General features: G+C 34.5%; 1 protein-coding gene across 1 annotated transcript in view; it reads left to right on the top strand.

Annotated features, from left to right (window-relative positions):
* LOC104831295 (CUB and sushi domain-containing protein 1-like) overlaps nucleotides 1-14,254 on the top strand; it is a gene marked incomplete at its 5' end in the record, with an annotated part of 34,149 nt that extends 19,895 nt beyond the window's left edge. The window contains 5 exons of the mRNA XM_010566763.1: nucleotides 1,552-1,713; nucleotides 2,753-2,865; nucleotides 3,608-3,695; nucleotides 10,104-10,236; nucleotides 14,095-14,254. Of these exons, the coding sequence (XP_010565065.1) occupies nucleotides 1,552-1,713; nucleotides 2,753-2,865; nucleotides 3,608-3,695; nucleotides 10,104-10,236; nucleotides 14,095-14,254 (656 nt within the window). The remainder of the gene's footprint in view (nucleotides 1-1,551; nucleotides 1,714-2,752; nucleotides 2,866-3,607; nucleotides 3,696-10,103; nucleotides 10,237-14,094) is intronic.
* Between the last annotated feature and the right edge of the window lie 919 nt (nucleotides 14,255-15,173).

Here is a 15,173-nt window from a genome sequence, read left to right as displayed (position 1 = left end):
ATCAGATTTTCAGATGCACTGCCTGTCAGTATGTTTTGTTGGAAATATATATGGTATTGTTGACCTGGATTCCTTTTGATTAATTTTTGCAATCAGTGATTAGGTGGAGGAGGAAATACCCATGGAATTTATTCAAAATGGATACACAGGATACTGATAAATTTCCTTCAATATAGACAACTGCCTTTACAGGTGCCCAGAGTTTGATAAAATGTAAAAAATCAATAATTTATTTTAAAAGTTTAGTTAGAAGAGTGTGAAACACTTCTAATATCAGTCTTTAGCTATTTAGCATGTATCATTTGTAGTGGTCATGGATAGTAAGGGTGAATTGTAATAGTTGCTAGGGCTGTCATTTTGTCAAGACATCATGTGATTGATTAAACAGTTCTTTTTACTAAGCTTTATTTTGATTCTTAAAGCTTTACTTCTCAAATTGTAATGCTAGAAAAAGCTTAGAACTAAGTGGAAAAATGTCTATTTTGGCTTGTTAGAAGCTGCCAGGAAACGTTAGTTGCTGCCTGGCCAGGAGGAGGGTTGGTCTCTTTTGGCCAACTTAACTGTTTGTTTAACTTAACTGTCATGGTTGAAGGAAGTCTTCCCCAAATTTCGTAACAGCAGAGTATATGGGAGAAATACAGGAATGCGTAGGGCAGAAATAAATGAATTTTTTTCTCTTCTGTGTTTCCTTTTTAATTGATGTTAATACTGCAGATACTGTTGAATGAGAGACTTTTTCTACTCTGTCATAAATTTAGCCAAATATTTAGAATGTAACGTTTAGTGACCTGTAAATAATTTATTTTTTTATATAGAGAGGAAAAATACCAATAATGTCAAATAAATGACCCAAATATATATATTTCTTCTTATAATTCATGCTTCATTTTATAGTTTTTTTTACTTCACATTATTCAAATCACAGTTTCTGAGAAACAGACCTTTATTTTAAACCAAAAAAGTTCCCTGCTCTGACAACATCACTATTCACAGGTGCAGTAACATTGTATGGAGAAAAGATGTGGCATCTAAAAATGACTGATAAAAAACTTGTGCTAAACTGTATCTGGAATTCAGGGAATTCAGTTGAATATTCAATTGATATTAGGTTGAAAATCACACACAGTGCTGCTTTAATAGATTCATGAAACAAAGGGAATGGCGTAAGACAGTATCTCCTTCCAGGAATCCCTGACTTCAGAATATTATTCTCCTTTTTTTCATCATACCTTAAAGCTACAGGGCTTTAGGGGAAGAGACCATTATTTTTCAGTCTTGAGGGCATTCACTGGAGCACACAAGCTATGAAGTGTGAGGTTATTTAAGAACATACATTGTAATGGAGAGGTGTCGTATATTATAGGCAATTGTGTGGAAAGGTCATTAGATATGTTGTCTTTACTGTTGTAATATTTTTACTATAATACCTCCTTAGAACAGTAGATCGATGCTGTAACAGAAAAAATGAAGAATGTAAGTATGGCTAGAAAGATTGCTACTTTGTTGTAGTTTACTCCTTTCTTTGTTTCTTTTTTGCCTGCTTTTATTTAGTTCCCTCAGATGTGTTTTTTATAAATTCACTGTGGAAAGGGTTTTATGAATATTTAGGAAAAAGACAGCCTGCTACTCTGACTGTTGATTGGTTCAATACTACAAGCAGCAAAGTGAATGCCACATTCATTGAGGCATCCAACATACAACTCAAACTATCAGGTAGGTTCGAATTTGGTGTTAAAAAACTGTTCTTTTAACTTTTTTCATCTGTTTAGTTTTGTTGTATTTTCTGCCAAATACAAAATGAAACAAAAACTTTATGTTTTCACTAAAAATCTTTTTCTGCTTATCTTGCAAAAGAAAAAGTCGTAATGTAATGGTCTGCACAGATTTCAGTCAATTTATATGCAGTCACCCATCTATTTTCCCCCTTACATTTCAAAGAAGTACTGAGGTAGGGTTTTTTCATCTCAGGTTGATGGATAGTATTGATATGTTGAACTCACAGGTAATATTGAAGTGGCAGATGAAGTGTATATAGGCATTTTAAGAACTGTACCATTGAAAAGCTCCATTATTCAATAGTGATTAATATCTGCTTTAAAACAATATAGTCTTGATAATGGCATAACATAGAATAGGCACAGATAATTAAATAACTTAGTAAAGTATGCATACCTTTTAATCAACATTGTGCATTCCTTTCTGCAAATCTGACTGAAGTTCTGATTTAGCCTCTGATCACAGTTATATTTGAAAAGAGCATTACCAGCTCTCAGTACCTTTTAAAGTCAAGAGTTCAGAGAGAATTTCAGTAGTTGGCTGCCAAATAGCAAATTTTCCTTCACTGCACTATTGATATTTACTATAGCAATATACTGTTGTGATGTGAGTAAAACCCATTTTTTTCCAGTTCAAGGAGATTTCAGGCAACGAATTCTATCTGTATTCAGAATTATTGAAATACTGTATAAAAAGACAAATATTCTTGCCCATCTATGAATGAAATTAAACAGTACAAAACCATCTTTGCATCCTGTTATCAAATATGATGTGGGCAAAAGATCAATAAAATAAGATCCTGCTATTACAGCACTTTAAATCTTGTTATTTCCAGGTTATAAAATTCTGTTATTACAGAATGTTTTCTACAAAATCTTTTAGTTCTAAAGCAATGTACTTAGCTTTGAAAGGATATTTGAACAAACTGGTTGAAGAATTGTTTAAAAGGCATGTGTTACCTCTTTAATGTTAATAGGTGTTTACAAGAAAGAAGAAGCCCATTTGCTCTTGAAAGTTTTTCAGATTAAAGGATCTAGTGACATTTTTGTAAGCAAGTTTGAAAATGACAACTGGGCTCTAGACGGTTATGTAAGTAACCAGACTGCTATGGATAAAGCGTGCTGAGTTTAAATTTTGAAGTAATTTGTGATTTCCTATATAACTCTATCCAACTTTTTATATTACAAGTATGGAATACAGCACTCTAGATGTCAGTGTAGAGAACACGTTATTTTTCTTTTTAAAAATATGTATACAAACTTCCATCTGCCACAATCCCATTAGCATTTTTGGTTTACTAAGGGGAAAGTGGAGTGAATCAGCATATTTTGCCATGTTTTTACCTTGTTTTCTTAGATGAGAGTGGGAATTTTACATTTAGAAATATTGTCCTTTTTTGGTTTGGTAAATAGTTCACTGTAATAAATTTACATTTAATCTGGAAGAAAAAGAGAGTTATTTTACTCTTTGCAGTTCTCCTTTGTGCCTCATGATGCTTTCTCTGGAATATAATTTAAAATCTGGTAATGCAGTGGACTTCTATATCTGTATGCTAATTCAATTATGTGTATGGCAGTTGAAGAATTTTAAAACCCAGCAATATATATCAGATATTTTAAAGTCATTCCAGGTGTTCTTTCAAAACTTTGTTTAATACTTTTGCAAACTTAAAACGATAACTATTGTATAAGCATAGAGAGTTCACTAATATTTTAAAGAATAAAAGTGAAAATTTGGGCTCCATATAGCTATTGTAAGTCAGAAAAATAAATGGCTAAACATTCTTATTTATTTGTTTCAGAAATCTTTTTTCTGTTTCAACATGTTCTAGGTATCCTCAGGGCTTCAAAGAGGGGTTTTTACTTATCAAGGTGATATACATGGAAAAGACTTTGGAAAATTTATGCTCCAAAGACAAGGTAAATGCATTCATAAAGCTGTAATATATATAATCTTTTTGGGTCTTGCAAGAGTGAATTCAACAAATGACTTGGCTATGTAGCTGAATTAAGCATGTTTATTTCATACCATTGTTATTATAAAAAATATAGTGAAATATGCATATTTCAAATATACAGTTCAAATCCCAATTTAACTCTGCTTAACATGTTACTATCTCATGTTCTCTAGTATACCAACCTAATGAGATGACTACAGGATGCTCTTAATAGAATGCCATTGCAACTGCGAATGTCTTTTTGAAAGTAACAGGGGTGTCATGCAGTGAAAGACATTTTCTGCTCAAATGTATAAATTGCAGTCAGAATCATATAGGACATTAAAAGCACAGAATCAACTCTGATTTTAATAGTGTCATTTGGAGAGTGCTTGTTGCTGGTGAACTTTTTCAGAATATGTATGTATTTAGATAGAATTCTACTTTGCTGTCAAAAATATTAAATGAGTGATTGAGGTATATATTACATTTAGGGACTGAAGTGCTCCAGTGGCTGGTGAAAAACATTATTTTACTCATAAAATAATTTTGTCATAAAAACTAATAAAACATTTACTCATAAAATATTTACTCATAAAATAGTTTGGGCAAATACCAAGTGTAGACATCTGCATTTCCTGATCCTGGAACTACTGCAGAGTGGTCAAAGCACGGTATATATACAGCAAAGTACTGGGCTAGGAGGAGGAGACAGCCTAGCCAATGTATCTATAGCAGACTGTATCTGCATTTTATAAATTGCCTTGGTTCCATTAACTTCATTGGTGCTGTACCCAATGCCCTTTAAAGTTCTGCCAAATCTCCCTTGTATTTCTGTGCTCTATTAACTGCTGTAATAGCAGTTCTGCTGTGGATTTGCTCCTCTTGGCCACCTCTCAAATTGCTATATATGTTTAGTCACAAGGGGTGGAAACCTTACTCTTCAGAATTTCAGTCTAAGAACTGCCAATTACTGAAGCCAAATACAATTTCAGTCTTCAGAGCGAACTCGTCTATGGGACAGATTATTTGTCTGCCTGTACTTTCATGTAATCCTTATCACTGTAATATCTAAGCTGCTTTTTATTTCTGATTTTTACAAGCACACTGTAAAAGCAGAGCATCAAGATTTGTTCAAACATCTGTCTTGTTTAGCAGCCTTTGATACCTCAAAACAGTGAGAGTATGGTTTGTTCGTTTTGTCTGGGGAGTGTGTGTTTGTGGTTTTTTTTTCTTAAGCCAGGCCAAAAAAGATATCCATGGTTTGCCATCTACCTATATAAATGTTTGGATCCATGTGTTTTAGCAGTGAAATTAATAACTCATGGAGGTAAATGAAGAACAAGCAGAATGACAATTCAGCAGTTACAGCATTCTCCAGCGGATGTATTCTATGGTAGTGGAAAACATTGTCCGTATCACTGTTTAGAGCTGCAATATGGGAGCTCAGTTTGTATGTTCCTAAGGCTAGTAAGGAGCTGAAGTGTCCAAGTTACACATGCATTCCTAGGCTGAGGGCCTCTCGTCTTCAGCTTTGACATCCCAGCGGAGAGCTTGCTACAAATGCAGATACTGTCTCTTTTAGAATATTTCTTTATGTGATTGCTAAATAGACACTGATTTTCTATAGGTTGCTTGTTCTCTATTGAAGGACCTACAGCTAAAAGGAAACAGCAAATTTCCAGCCAACACAGGTCATAATATTTGTCCATACTCTCTCATATTCAAGGATAACTTTCTTTGGTTGTTAAATCTATTCTGTTCATGAATATTCTGCTGAGGTAATGATCTCATATGTCCTCCAGCTGAAGACTTAACATATTTCTGTTTCTTCAGGATGTTAAATTATTTGCTGCCTTTACACTAAGCCAGAAGTATGCATAAACTATGCATGCACTGGTGCATACATAATGTAATATGAAATTCTTCACCTGCAAGCATACTTCAAAGAACAGGATTTACTGAGAAATACTTGGTTAAGTGTGAAAGACCAATCTATTTGATGAAGAATTCCCTATCACACGATACTAGAGAAAGACCAGGCTCAGTGGATATGGCCAGTCTTGGAACTTAATGACAAAAAAACAGAAAGAACTTTTGTTTCCAAGTACTTTTTATCCTCTTTCAGAAGCAATTCTGTTTGCTTGTAGCCTTAGAGAATAACCCAAAGGGCAAAGAGATCTCTGTTATCAGTCTGCCAAAAGAATTAGAACTGTATCTGAGCCTGCTTAAGGGGCCCAACTTGTGACACCAAATCATTTAACCTCCTTTGCCAAGTAATCACTCATTTCTGGGGGCTTTTTGTTTGTTATATTTTAATAACTTGGTCTCTAAAGGCCACAAGTCTGCGGCTAGGTTCAGTTTCTGTAATTGCTGAGTGCCTGTGCCTCACCACTACAGTTCTAGAAGATGTTTATTCTAAAATCTTGGCCTTGTTCATTCCAGTCCGGACTGTCCTTTAAAATTGTATGAAAAGGTGGCTTTGTGAGGAAAGAAACTTACTTCACCAAATGATTATTTTCCTGTACTCATTTCCTCTGTGGAAATACAATGACCCACTTCTCTTTCCTTTTTTTTTTTTTCTTCAAAATACTTTTTTAGCTTGTCTAGATTAAGATAACAAATATAGACAAGAATATGAAATATGAATAATTAATCTGTCTGTGATATATTAGATCAATGACTGTGAAATACATGTACATTTCTTGAAATTGATCAGCTCTTAAAAGTGTTGAACATCTTGAGACATGTGAATTTTAAATTTCACTCTATAAACGTGTCCTCCTTCTTCTCCAGATCATTTTGCACAATTTTCATAATTCACAGTGAAACTCTACGTCTAAACAGGATACTCACAGCTTCAGAGTACAAAACAGTTGTGCATTAGCTAATACACAAATAGATAGCTAGAACTAAGGAGCTATGAGGCTATATATCAATACCCAATGAGGTACCCCAAAGAGTCTCTGCTATCCAGCAGTTAGTGGTCAGGTGAAGAAGGTCCAGCCTCTGTTGCTCCTTGGAAGCTGCTGACTTGCTTTCCATGTTGGTATTTTTTCTCTTAAATCCTTGAGCTGCTAACCGTCCTTGTCTCAGAAGTTACTCTTCTCCCTGTAATTCTACTTTTCATATCTTGCATGGCTTTCACTGTCACACTTCTCCCACTTCAGCAGCAGTTCTTTTAGTAAAAGTGAGCCATGCTGTACCAATGCCAGGCAGTTGAAACCCTGGGCTAGGGGTTAGAGGGAAAATGCATTTGAAGGCTCCAAACAACAATAACGAAGCGCTCCTAATGAATATTTTCTTACAAAAAGTATTATTTTTAGTATGTATGGAGAGAGCTCAGTAACTGTCTAAAGGGTAGAAGTACACAGCTTGTGCAATAATTTCTTCACTGTGTATTATCAGAATTTGAACTTCATCTGACTGCTGCTGGTTTTGGAGGCTAAAGAAACCCCTGTTATTCTGTGAAATCTTTAAAAACTTTTATTATCTTACTGAATACCCCTCTATTAAATAGCGTTTCCCACTGACAAAGTATGGCTTTTTAAATTAAAAGTAAACCAAACTATCTTTTGCATTCTTTTTTTTTTTTTTTTTTTTTCCTTTTAGCATGCAGATATTTCCATTTTTCTGGTTTTAGCTGTGGTAGCAATCAATACCTAAATTAGAGCAGTACAATAGGCTTTCCCATTTCTCATCATGATAATGCTGTCAGAAGAAATACAAAGTTTACAACAGGATATGTTTAATCACAAACAGCTGTGAAAATGATTGTAATAAGTAGACCAGACTGTGTTGAAATATTGAGTCTCATACATGAATAAAATTCAAATTTTCCAGAATTGCAGCAAAGTTTATCTTCCATAATGAAAAGTACACCCAATGCACAGTCTGAACCTGGTCAACACTTCTCCAATGCCAATTAAAGGTTGTAAACCTCAGTTAAAAATTTCAAGCTTGGTTACACTAAATGTGGTACTTTGAAAACTGTAGAGAGATAGAATATTCAATTACCTCCAATAGGAGTTTTGAGTACTAACTATTAAATGTGAGTCAGTTATCAAACAGAGATAACTTAAAAATAAATTATCTAAATGTAAGTTTGTGCCTAGTTTTAAATGTTGTTACACAAAAAAAATTTGTATTTAAATTTTTTAAAAATTCCATACCAAAACTTCGTACCAAAAATTGCTTATTATGAATTTCAAACTACTGTTTTCTTTTAGCTGAATTCTGATTAGATGTTTTATAATTTTTCTGCTACTTATCCATTAAAATGTTTCTATCGTATATGCCATGGTAATAGATTTGAGATATAAATTAAGAGTTCCTTGATCATACATATTTCTGGCTGTTTCAGTACTTGGTTAGAATTTTAAGTAAGAGTTAGAATATGAATTCCAGGGGTTTTGCTGATATAAGCTGACTACAATGAATTTGATCATTACTTTGTTTTTTATTAATTACTCCAAATAATTGGAAGAAGAGCTGGGGATTGTGATACTAAAGGAAGAAGACAGTGATAACTGCATGCAGTTTTTTCAACTTCTATTACTTCTTTAATAAAAAATTCAAGGGAGTATTTTTATTAACATCTCTTAAACTTTTCTTAACTGCGGTAACTACTTGATTCTATCTGTCTTTAATTTAGACTGATTGGAGAACATCCAGCATATATGCAATACAATGCAAATACATAACACTATGCCAACAGGCCTTCCACACCTTGAGTGTTGGGACAAATATTGGATTACTAAAGTTCAAAGATTTTTAGAATACACTGGTTCTACTCTAAAATAGTTCAATGTTAATTAAGATACTCCACAGTGTGATAAAGCTCATAACATGATCCCAACTACTGCAGCAGTAGGGTTATTAATTTGAAAAGGTTTGCTTTCACCAGTTCTGCAGAGAAGTATACAGAAGTCTGAAATGTGACAGAAAATTAAGGCAGTGAAAAACATTGAAGTACAGTATTTTGTCATGTTTAGTGATCAAATCTGGCAATTCTGAAAATCCTAGGAGGGCTGTCTTAGCTTTAAAGGGAACTTGATTACTTCCTAGGATTTAATACATTTTGTATAATGAATTGCACAAAATGTATTACAATATTAGCAATTGAAACATCTAGGTTTTAAAAATATCTAACAGAACAAAAAGTTACCTCCTTCCTCTTTCACATTGAGCTTGAACTGCAAGAAACCATAGGAGATTGTTTGCTTCTTTCTCAGTTTTGCAACTTAGATTTTAGTAGACTGCTGAAAGCAGGGCAATGGCTGTGTCACTGCTATGTAACTGGTCTGTGCTGGAGTCCTAAAAAGACTGATTGATACTTGCCATCAATGAGGGAGTCGTGTCGTTTGAGACAGTGTGTACTGGTGGGTTGGAACATTTCGGAGTGGTAAACACCAATGTCTCCTATTCTTCTTTACTAGCATCAGGAAAAATATCCCAGAATAGCAAGCCTGGATATCTGTCGCAGCCCCATCCTTGCTGTGCTTTCCCTCTGTCCTGGCCTCTCTTCCTTGGATAGAATCTATATATTGCTCTCTGAAGAGCTGTGAGTTCAAACTGGCAACATGGAGTTGGCTCTTAAAATATGTTTTTCTTCCTATAAAAATTTTCTGTATTTTTCACTATAAAATTATTTTTAATCCTTCATAATTTGAATTGTCAAGTTGGCCACCTATTTAAGCAATTTAACAATGTCTTTCTTTATACCGATGGAAGAATGGGTTCTGCAAAATGCCTTACAGTCCGGGTTATCTGCTTGTCCCCAACAGGAACCCAGTGAGGCTATGCCCCAGGTGACTGCCTTTGCATTCTCTGCACCTCAGTTTTATCCCGGTGTAAACACACCTGCCACTGCCAGAGGCTCTACATCACCTCTAAGAGGGGTTGTAAAGCAGCCCTGACACGCACATAGGTGCACACACTCAGGAGTGCTGTTGAGCCAAACAGAACCATTGGGGTTTATTGCAGTTACCTCAGTTTTCCCTTCCTATTCCATGTTTGTTGTGGTCTCACATTGCTTGTTGTTTTTAAGCTGAATATTAAGACTGCAGGCATAGCATAGTTTTTGCAGTTTTAATAATTTTTTTTTGCAGAAGGTATATGGCTTAACTTTATTAAATAAGTGACTCATGAGAGGTGTACTTCATAATTATTTTACTTGCTGAATACAGTTTTCAAATAAGTTGGATAGTTATTGATACATTATTAAGTGGTATTAACAAGATTTATACTATGATACTGCATGCTATTTATTTCATGTTTTTAAATAGAATTATTTTATCAAGACACCGTTTTCATTCATTCTTGAATAAAAAGAGAAGTGTGAGATAGAAAACCCGGGAAATTTATTTCTGCCCTTTTTGTTTCTTTTCAGGTCCTTTAAGTGCAGACACAGACCTTTCAAATCACTACTACGGTACAAACAGCAGTTCCGTTGCAGCTGCCATCCTGGTACCATTCTTTGCTCTAATATTATCAGGGTTTGCATTTTACCTCTACAAACACAGGTATTGTAAATGTTATTCAGTAACTTCATAAGCTTTTTGTTTTAAGCTTGATAGTTAAATGTAACTAGAGAACACAATGCTAAAGCTTTCAAGAATATCTTTACTCTAGAAAGACAAATAGTTCCAATTATTCCCACGAAGGGGTTCAGTGCAGGGAAGTTCTTAATGGTGAACAATTAGAAAAATGAGTCACTGTGTTAAAGGCACTAAGACCTATCAACCTTCTTGGTTCATTAGGCTGAATCAGATTGAAATCTCAGGTCACATGTTTTATTTTTTTCATTTTAATGCTTTATTAAATTGAATGTATGCTGCTTCTTTCAAAATGCTTGAGTATTAATTATACAAGCTGAAAAATCCATAAATCTCATGAGGGAACAGCCCATAATGAGACTACTTACAGTACATGCTGAATAAGCTAGTGGATACTACTAGAATTGGCATCACTTCAGCTCATATGAAAATTTTATATGTCATTAGATAATAAAATAAATCCAACCAGCTTGTCTGAAATTTGTTTTAAAAGCTGATACCTATTTATCTTTTGAACATTTGCTCATTCTGAGCGCTGTCTGGCTAGAGCTTTCTGGAACAATTCTTACTTTTTTGTATTCAGCTACAATACTCTCTGAGCTCCTTGTGTTATCTGCAGTTTGCAAAACGGTGTTTAACAGAAATGCTGATTTTTAATAACATACTTTTTAAACTTTTGTTTTATAATCATGATACCAAGAGTATTTTGTGATCATAAGAAATCACGTAGACAAACTGAAGTCCACCGCTGCCCTATGATGGACTGGACTGTCTACCTACCTCAGCATTAGATTTGGGAAAAAGAAATTGCAGTGGGGCTTGAACTTGTGAACTCCAGTTAAAATGATACATGTCTTGAAATGTAATATAGCCTTTTGTTAAAAAAACTGCTCAGGAAGAGCTGTGAACTCTGTCTCAGAACATGTTATTGTAAAATGCCTTTCTGATGCCTACAGGTCTGCATTCTCAGATAGCTCCTGTTCTGCAATGGGGGGAGCCTAAACAGCAGCATGAAAGCACAGGCATTCAGATTGAGCGAAGAGCTGGAATGTAAAGGGAACATTGCTGTCACTTTGCTCTTAGAAAGAGGAGGCAAACTCTAAGAAAAATTTAATAAAACTGTATTGTGACATAGGGGTACATTTTGTGGTTTATTGTATGAACTTTGTTAGGTCCTACATGAGCAGCGGAGATTCAGTTTTCTATTAGTAGAAATATATGTGTATTTAAGAGAGATAAAACTTAGTCTTCAGGCGAGCAGCTGTAATCCCAATGTTTATGGTACTGCTGGTGCAGCATTGCAGGTCTGTCTACCTTTATCTAATTTAAATGTGTTAGCTACTTGAAAAAGGAGATGTTACTCATAACTTCAACTTTCAAAGAATATTCTTCCTTTTTTATATTTTCAAACAATTCCTTCCATTAAACCACAGTTTTTAGAGGGGTTATCAGTGTCATATTGTCATCAGAAAATGACAGGTTACTGATGTAAAGTAATTTTAGGTCACCTTTATTCTCTTCAAAACAAAGGATGTTCCAAAGGAAAGAGAACAGAATCTGCGACTTCTGAAGGGACTTTCTTGAAATTACCTTAAAGACCAGAATAACAACATGAAATTTCCACAATGATGCAATAGTAGTTATGCCCCTAGAGACTGTTTATATCAGAGAATTTGAAGGTCTTCTTAGGGGACAATTTTATGGATGTTTCTGCTGTGCTTATGTCAGATTAATATAATCTAATTAGAACCAAGATTGTTAAACCTTTTTTGCACATTTTCTGTACCTTTCATCTGACAGACAGGGATTGCTTCAGGAATGAAGAGAGCATCTCAGTCTTTCTGAACAAAATTAAAATATATTTAATTACTTACACTTAGGGAAGCTCCTAGTTAAGATTTCTAATCATATTTTGTTACTTCTAAAATGAAAATATTGACATATTTATTTGTAGGTTGTCAATTTCCATTACTGACATCTGTCCAGTGATAGTTTTCCCTATCTGCTATCTAAACCAGAATAATTTCCTAAAAAAGAGTTTGATTTTCAAGGACCCTTTTCTGAAGTTTTATCATGAGATTCTTTTTCTAAATTGTTTTACGTTTATTCAGCACCAAGCATCTACATTTTGCACTCCTTCATTGACTTTCTTGCCCTATTTTAATTACATGTATAAAATGATATACTGAACCTCCTTTATGTATTTGTTTAGACACTTCTAGATGCTAAGAGATTTAAGGTTAAAGTAGTAAAATATAATATAATAGGATATCATTTTACTGGATATATCAGAAAGTCTGCACAATTCTGGTTTATTTTTCATTTAATTATTGGCTTAGTATGTTCTAACAGAGCTTTGTATAATAATGTGAATATCCTTAAAGTTTTGATATGTTCTTCATGGTGGCAAAACACTGTACAAAATAGAAGAGTGGTTACTGAAAGATAAATTCATTCTGAAAGACAGATACTATACTGAAAGACAATTCTTTGTATCCTTTGATATTGAAATGTCAAAACTGATGTGAATATTACTTAGGATTTGATCAATCTGATTACATATGTTTGGAGATGTAAAATCTCTGTCAAGGTATTTAGTAGTGTTTATTGCTGGAAGTGTTTATGGAGGTAAGCAGGCATGCTATGGCAGACCTATCTGGAATAACTGAAATTACTGACCCTTATATGAAGGTTACTACCACTAGCAGTGCAACATATTCTGAACACTTGCTATGTCAGTGTAAGAGTTGCCTGATTTAAGCTACGCTGGCTGACTTTGCACTGACTTAGATTTAGGAGTACCCAGGAGACGTGTTACGGCACTTCAATGGTGCAACGCTAACTTCCTGCTCTGGAATGGTAATAAAAGCTGATAGCAGCAAATACTGAACTGTTCCCTCTACCTCTGCTCAAAAACATCTAAGTCAATAAAGTCTGTGGGTGTTTATCTCATCTAAAACCCAACATGCTATCAAAAGGATTAATTAGGAGCCACTCACTCTCATCTTTCTATGTACACCTAGTCATCTACTCCATTCAAGTCTTTTAAATTGACAATTTGTATTGATCTTCATCAGAACATTTGCACAGATGGTCCACGTGCCTTCCTAGGTATACTGTAAAAATTAGTGTGGGTAAAATCTGAAATTTCCAGGGAAGTCGGTTAGAATCTGCTTGATGATGATCAAATTAAATTCACCAATTAAAGATGTTACTGTATTTTTGATTTTAATATCAATACTTTAGAAAGGCAAGGATATGTATTTGTAAATTGGTAAGTTGTTAATTTAGTAAAGCTGGTATAAGTGTTTCCACTCTGTGTAAGGATTCTTTTATGGTTAGACTAGCAATCTAAAACTGAAAATGTCATCAGAAAATATCACAATTGTTACTACTGACAGAAAATTTTATAAACTTTATCAGTTCCAGCTTGATTTTTCTTTGTACTTTTGTTGTATGTTGCTTTACTTTTGGCTGCCAATTTTGGCACTAACAAGCAGCTATGAAATTGTCATTCTTTTGACATTTTTATAATGGAAAATGCATACCTATATTTTCCCTTCATTGTCTGAGTGCTTTGTAGCATCAGTTTGCCCATTAGGAATTCATTTTCTTTCTTCATGCTATGCAAAGTAACTTCCAGACAGATTCCTCTTACATTTTAAGTCCCTGCAACATCTTTTATGGGTCTCCTTTTATCACTTTTAGACAGAGTCGTGAAGCTTGTGTAGACAGGATGGAAATATTACAGATAAAACTTGCAATAATTATAGAAAGTTTCTTTTTAAGGGTTACTAATGATAATTTCCTGTCTTTTTTTCCCAGAACAAGACCAAAAGTACAGTACAATGGGTATGCTGGACATGAAAACAGTAATGGACAGGCTTCATTTGAAAATCCCATGTATGACACAAACTTAAAACCCACAGAGGCAAAGGCTGTGAGGTTTGATACGACTCTGAACACAGTTTGTACAGTGGTATAGCCTTCAGTGCCCAATATGACTGATTCATAGCCATACCTCTGATGGACAAGCAGTAATTCCTTTGGTGCCATATACCAGTTTCCCTTCTTCTCTTGGCTTTGCTGCTGTAATCTTTAACATCTTCTGTCAGCCTACATGCAGCTAAATTTTCTGGTAAAAACGTGTCAGTCTTCTGGGGATCAGACAAAGAATATTTTTTCATCTCTTTAAGATGGATCAAAATGCCTGGCTGCATCTGCTTCAAATCAAGGCACACTTTAAGGAAGACTGCCGAGTCATGCCAATTTGTCATATTTAATGCCTCAGACTTTCATATTTGTATGTGGCTGGATGCCTTTCAATGCATTCTTCTGGGCACTTGGATAAATCCTTTGAGTACTGTGACAAGTGATAGCACCACAGATTATCCCCGGGAATATTCTGAAGAAATAAAGCTCTCTTGAAGGAGAAGACAACCTTCCTTGAGATTGCATACACCTGCAAATGCTTTACCATTGAAATCTTGCTAAAATTAAAGAAACGTACAGTGTATCTCATACATAGGGCAGTTTACCAATTTCCCAATCAGCCGTTATATTGCAAAATGTTAATGCACAATTTTTTTGCACTAGAGTGTTATGGATGACTGAGTAAGATACTGGTAAAAATATACAGGGTTTCTACACACTTTCCATTGTATATAGACATTCACTCACTCTTTGCCAAGCAAAACATTCCACAATAAATTTACTTGGAATATTAAATTATGAGCCCCATGCTTAGCACCAGTTAAAATCTTGTGCGATAGAGGACAATATTTCTTTTGTCAATTCTTGACTAAATTTTATTGTAAATGTGATTACAAGTCACTGGAGACTTTCAGCCAGAGCAAGAGCCCATTCCCAAGAAACTTTCATTGCCAGTATTGTTTTCTTCTGAA

The sequence above is a fragment of the Haliaeetus leucocephalus genome, unplaced genomic scaffold (assembly GCF_000737465.1).
Source record: "Haliaeetus leucocephalus isolate CR32 unplaced genomic scaffold, Haliaeetus_leucocephalus-4.0 Scaffold217, whole genome shotgun sequence".
NCBI lineage: Eukaryota > Metazoa > Chordata > Aves > Accipitriformes > Accipitridae > Haliaeetus > Haliaeetus leucocephalus.
Note: the sequence above shows the minus strand (reverse complement) of the source record. Positions and strands in the feature narration are given on the sequence as shown.